The sequence below is a fragment of the Canis lupus genome, chromosome 6 (assembly GCF_048164855.1).
Source record: "Canis lupus baileyi chromosome 6, mCanLup2.hap1, whole genome shotgun sequence".
Classification (NCBI taxonomy): domain Eukaryota; kingdom Metazoa; phylum Chordata; class Mammalia; order Carnivora; family Canidae; genus Canis; species Canis lupus.
In genome coordinates, this window is record NC_132843.1 from 16,172,293 (window position 1) to 16,178,292 (window position 6,000).

At 36.6% G+C, this 6,000-nt stretch overlaps 1 protein-coding gene across 6 annotated transcripts in view; it reads left to right on the forward strand.

Annotated features, from left to right (window-relative positions):
- The window catches only part of RBBP8 (RB binding protein 8, endonuclease), a 100,837-nt gene extending 95,262 nt beyond the window's left edge, over positions 1–5,575 (forward strand). For all 6 annotated transcript variants that reach the window (XM_072829015.1, XM_072829017.1, XM_072829016.1 and 3 more), the window contains 3 exons: positions 1,036–1,132; positions 3,757–3,898; positions 5,176–5,575. In XM_072829015.1, the coding sequence (XP_072685116.1) occupies positions 1,036–1,132; positions 3,757–3,898; positions 5,176–5,273 (337 nt within the window). In that variant the 3' untranslated portion in view covers positions 5,274–5,575. The remainder of the gene's footprint in view (positions 1–1,035; positions 1,133–3,756; positions 3,899–5,175) is intronic.
- The last annotated feature ends 425 nt before the right edge of the window (positions 5,576–6,000 follow it).

Genomic DNA, 6,000 nt, shown 5'->3' on the forward strand with positions numbered 1-6,000 from the left:
TTAATTTATTCGTGAGAGAGCTAGAGACGTAAGCAGAGGGAGAAGAAGCAAGCTCCCTGCAGGAAGCCCGATGTGAAACTCAATCCCAGGACCCCGGGATCACGACCTGAGCCAAAGGCAGGCACTCAACCCCTGAGCCACCCAGGCATCCCATTGAATCTCTTTTTTTGAGGGAGGGGAGTAGATTAGCCCAGAAATACAGGTTCTTAAAGAAACTGAATTAACAGGCAGTTATTCTCTTTCTTGGTTATGTTATGGAATACCAATTCCGGACTTTAATAGTACAGCATTTCTTTTTAAATTAGGTTATTTTCAGGGCTCCTGGGTGGCTCACTCAGTCAGTTAAGCATCTGACTCTTGGTTTCAGCTCAGGTCATGATCTCAGGGTTGTGAGATCAAGCCCCACGTCAGGTTCCATGCTCAGCACAGAGGCTGCCTGGGATTATCTCTGTCCTTCTCGACTCCTCCCAACTGCCCACATGTTCTCTCTCTAAATAAATAAATAAAATCTTTAAATAATAATAATAAATTAGGTTGTTTTATATATTATTTTCTGCCATCCAGAGCCAAAACTATGAAATAATAGGGTTTTTTTTTCAGTTAGAGAACAATATACATAAAAATACCTGACAAATAGTAGGTATCTAATAAGTATTTAGAGAAGAATGCATGAAAAAATTTTTTGTTTTTTTTTAAGATTTTATTTATTCATAGAGACACAGAGAGAGAAGCAGGCTCCATGCAGAGAGCAGGCTCCATGCAGAGAGAGAAGCAGACTCCATGCAGAGAGCCTTACGTGGGACTCGATCCAGGGTCTCCAGGATCACGCCTTGGGCTGCAGGCGGTGCTAAACCACTGCGCCACTGGGGCTGCCCAAAATGTTTTTCTAACATAATAAACATTTCAAGTAAAATGAATTAATGTTTTGGGATTATTTCTCCTCTAGGCTCTCACCTTCATTAATTAAAACTCTAAACCAGGGATCTTTGTAGTAACAGTGGATTAATTTTTAAATTTAATTCCTTTTTCTTCCAGAGAGACTAGGTTACAAAATTTTCCTCATATTGAGGTAGTTCGGAAAAAAGAAGAGAGAAGGAAATTGCTTGGACACACATGCAAGGAATGTGAAGTTGTAAGTACTAATGTAAATACTGTCCAGTGGATTTTTTAAAATATGGCTTTATAGATCATAAATGCATGACTTAAAAATCATAGAGGCTATATTTGTATCTAGAAACCTAGTTTGAGCCAGGAATAGCAGGATGCATAATTAAAGAGCACACTGGCTGTGACTTGAGAGATCTAAATACATGGAAATGAAAGCCCTCAGTCTCAGACTTTCACTAAGTGAATTTGGAGCCTAAGCCCTCATTCATTTTACCAGCTTAAGACATTTGTGCCGTTTTTCTTTTCCCTGTTTATTTGTATTTGTTTTAATTTCTTTCCTCTGGTGTTATATTATAGCAAAGACCCTTCCTTATTCATATGCTGTTGGGGAAAATTCTGATATTTTAGTAGGAATCTTTAACATTTATTATACCAGTACTCTCAGGAAATGAGATGTATCCATAATTTTTTTTTCTAAATAACTGATATAACTATAAGCTCTTAACTTTTTCCCCAAATACTCCTTCCTAAACAAAATGTGATGAACAGGTTCTGTGTCATCCTTGAACACAATTATATTTTCCTTTTATATATTGGCTATCTTGGACTAATGACATAGAATTAGTACTAATTATCCTATCACTAAATATCTCATGCAGGTTCTGTGTTTTTCTGAAACATGCTTTTTTAATTACTTCCCTTGCTATCTGTTACCTATTAGATGCCTGCCTCTAATGATTTAGTCCCCCTTTAAAATTTTCTTTTGGGACGCCTGGGTGGTTCAGCAGTTGAGCATCTGCCTTCGGCTCAGGGCGTGATCCTGGAGCCCTGGGATCAAGTTCCACATCGGGCTCCCTGCTCAGCAGGGGAGTCAGCTTCTCCCTCTGTCCACCCGTCACTTCCCACTCATGCTTGCTCTTGCTCGATCTCAAATAAATAAATAAAATCTTGAAAGAAAGGAAGGAAGGAAAGGAAAGGAAAGGGGAAAGGAAAAGGGGAAAGGGAAAAGAAAAAGAAGAAAGAAAATTTGATAAGTTAGTTATATATGGATAGCTTATAGTGCAGGTATAGTGCAAACTGTTAATTTGCTTTCTTTTTCTCAGGAATCATTTCTTATGCTGTCTGCTATTCAGTCTCTAAAAACCATTGTCTCTTATATTTTATTCCAATATTTTTGTTGTTTAAGATAGATAAATCTGTTCCCTGTTACTCTCTCATGACCAGGAGTGAAAGTGCCAGTCCTGTGTATTTAAATATTATCTATATGCTGACAGTTGCTAAAATGTATCCCAGTGTCTGTTCCGACCTGTGGAATATGCAATATACATATGGAAGTGTAATAATCATCTCAAATTTCACTATATCCAAAAGCAGAGTTTCTACCACTGATCCCCTACTCAACTGAATCTAAGTCCATTCTTCTAGCTGTTTAAACCAAAGCTCTTATATAACTATCCTCTATTCTTTTCGTATCTCAGTAACAGATCTATTAGCAAATCCCATCAGTTCTACCTTCAAAGTGTATCTCATTTCCACCCACTTAACTTTCACCACCACTAATCCCCTGGACCAAGGCACCATTTCATCACTCTGGACTACTAAAATAGCTGCTATGTGCTTTCCTTCTGTTTTATTTTAATCAACTGTTTTTTGAAAGCAGTGTAAGATCCACAACAAAATTGAGCAGAAAGTACAGAGAATTCCCATATACCTCTGTCCTCGTTTTTCTTTTCTTTTTTATACTTCCTGCAGGGAGCCTGCTTTTCCCTCTGCCTATGTCTCTGCCTCTCTCTCTGTATCTCTCATGAATAAATAAATAAAATCTTTTTTAAAAATAAAAATAAATTTTAGCCTTGTTTTTATGAAGTTCAAGTTCTTTATTTGCAGTTGTAAGAAACAATACATTGTTGATCCTAATTGAAAAAATAGCTTGAAGGGAGAAGTCATGAAACCTGCAACTGCAGAGCTAAACTTTTATTTGTAAAAACTTAGATAAGAAAATTACTTAAATAAGAAAATTACTTCAGAACACACATGTTATATCCAAATAACAACTGAGAAAAGTGCTGTTCAAAGTGCAATTTTGTTATTCATCTGACAGTTGAGATTGTGCCATTATATAAATCAACTACATCACTCAGCACACTATTAAGCTGGCAGTTTTTGTTTTTGTATTGTAAGACTTTATCAATGAGAAAAGCAGCATATTGCTTTTACCTTGCAATACAAGCTCCAGGCTCCTTTTCTCATTTGTGGAGCAAAGATTTCACAGACCAGCACTAGTTACTGTTAGTATTAATTACTAATATTATCTTCAGTGAATGTTGTTTCCTTAACATGCTGAATACTTTGTTGTTGTTGTTTTAAGATTTTATTTATTTATTCATGAGAGACACAGAGAAAGGCAGAGACATAGGCAGAGGGAGAAGCAGGCTCCCTCTGGGGAGCCTGATGGTGGGACTCGATCCCAGGACCCCGGGATCACTCTTTGAGCCGAAGGCAGATGCTCAACCACTGAGCCACCCAGCCGTCCCTTTAACATGCTGAATACTTTGACAGCTTTTTTATTAGCTTCCAGTTTGTAATCAATAAGCCTAACAGTACATTTATTATTTCTAAGTGAAAAAACTTACCAGTTTCTATTATTAGTATTATGCAGATATTCCAGCAGAAGAAAGAGAAAAGAAATTGGCTTCCTGCTCAAGACATCGATTCCGCTACATTCCACCCAACACACCAGAGAACTTCTGGGAAGTTGGTTTTCCTTCCACGCAGACATGTATGGAAAGAGGTGAGAGTACAGATTATAACATTTTGGCTTTTTTATAATGTGTATATGCAAGTCTAAACATTAGACTTTTCCCTATAGTTCCTTTTACCTTCTGCTCAGAGGCTAGTTCTGGGACATAAAAATAAATTCCTAAAGATAAAAGGCTTACCTTTAACACTGTGAGTAATGTCATTGAAACCAGAGATTGTGTATAATCACTTAAATACGATTGTGTATTCATTATCCTCATTTATCACTCAAATTTCAGAAAGTTAATTTCTCATTTATCCTTTCTTTTCATCAAAATGACTTTTAATAAAATGACATTACAAAAGTTGCCAGCAAAGTTATATCGTTAAAAAGAGAGTATCTTTTTAAAGCAACTACTCTGAATTTTAGATTTTAAAACCTCACTTAATCCAGAATGCTGGGTATTTATAAACCATATCTGAGTTAAAAGGACCATTGTTTGGAAGACTGCTGCAACTAGCGCCTTCCAATTGGCGCTGACATTTAATATGACTTGAGAATGTATATAGCTCTGAAGCTCCAGATATTGAGTAGTAAGATAGTTTTTCCAAAAGATGCAAAGTCTCTTGTAGCCATTACCATATTTTCACTTTCCCCGCTAATAAGCCAAATTACCTTCCCTTTGTCTTGATGACCCTGCCTGGTCATCAAATAGAATTAAACAATCTAGATAGACCCTGTGTTTATACACCTACTATGGCCTTAAGGGGTTATGACAAAGTGCAAACTACATGATTCAGGATACCTTAGGAGAATCGGATGATTGAAGAGTATAGGGGCACGTCATCTAAAGAAGTAACTGCCACAGAAAGTCTTGTTGATAAGCACCTGGAATTATTGTAATAGTATTGTAATAGTGAAGAGTTCTCGTTTAGCAGTTTTTCCCCATTTGCAACTAATAGGCAAACTAGGAAAGTACTTAAGAGCTCTGGTTCTGAATTTTTGACAGCCATTTAGCAAAGTGTCAGCCTCTTCCACTTCGTGGCTTTGTGAACTTGAACAAGTTCTTTAACTTCCTTGGGTCTCCATTACCTCATCTGTGAAGGAGGTATAGTGGAGGCTACTTAAAGGAGTGTGAGCATTAGCCGAGATAATGTATACAACACATTTGATAAGTAGTGAAATGATTCGTTCATTAACATTGCATGGCTAATAATCAGGAGCATGTAAACTAGAAGGCATTAAATAAGTCATATGTTTACTGGGTACATGCTGAGAGAAATACATGTTGCAAATACAGTGTCCTAAATTTGTCATTTGTTTTTAAGGTTACATTAAGGAAGATCTTGATCCTTGTCCTCGTCCCAAAAGACGGCAGCCTTACAATGCAATGTTTTCTCCAAAAGGCAAGGAGCAGAAGACATAGATGTTGAAGCAAAAACAGGATGGAAGACAGTTCATTTCTTTTTAGTTATTTATAGTTACAGTTGGTATTAAACATTGATTTTGTTTGATCTTCTATAAACTGACTTATAAATCATTTTTCTATTGAACGTGTTTTTAAATGGCATTTACCCACCACACAACTATTTAAAATGTGGATGTGCTTATGTTGTATTGTCTTGCTTTGCACCTTTAAAACAGTAAGGTGCTTTCATTTGCACTCTAACTTAAGAGTTGTTTATTTACTTTATTTGGTAATACCTTATTACAATTTTGAAAATATGATAGTTGTAGTCTGTGATTTGTTGCCTTTCATATCTTTTTACTCAGTCTTCCCTTGGTGTTTACATTCAGCAGTGGCTTTGTGAATCGCTACAAATTTTCATTCTCTTAATCAGTTGCCTTTTTTTTTTTTTTTAAGATTTTTATTTATTTATTCATGAGAGACACAGGTAGAGGGAGTAGACGCAGGCTCCATGCAAGGAGCAGGATGTGGGACTCAATCCTGGGAATCCAGGATCACACTCTGAGCCAAAGGCAGACACTTAACCGCTGAGCCACCCAGGCGTCCCAATCAGATGCTCTTCTTTAGGTCTTTCCACTATCTGACATTTAAGTCTTAAAAAAAAAAGTCTAAATTTTAGTAATCCTTTTAACTTTACAGCATTCTTCTTTGGTTTACTTGAAATGAGCTACTATTCACTAAATGA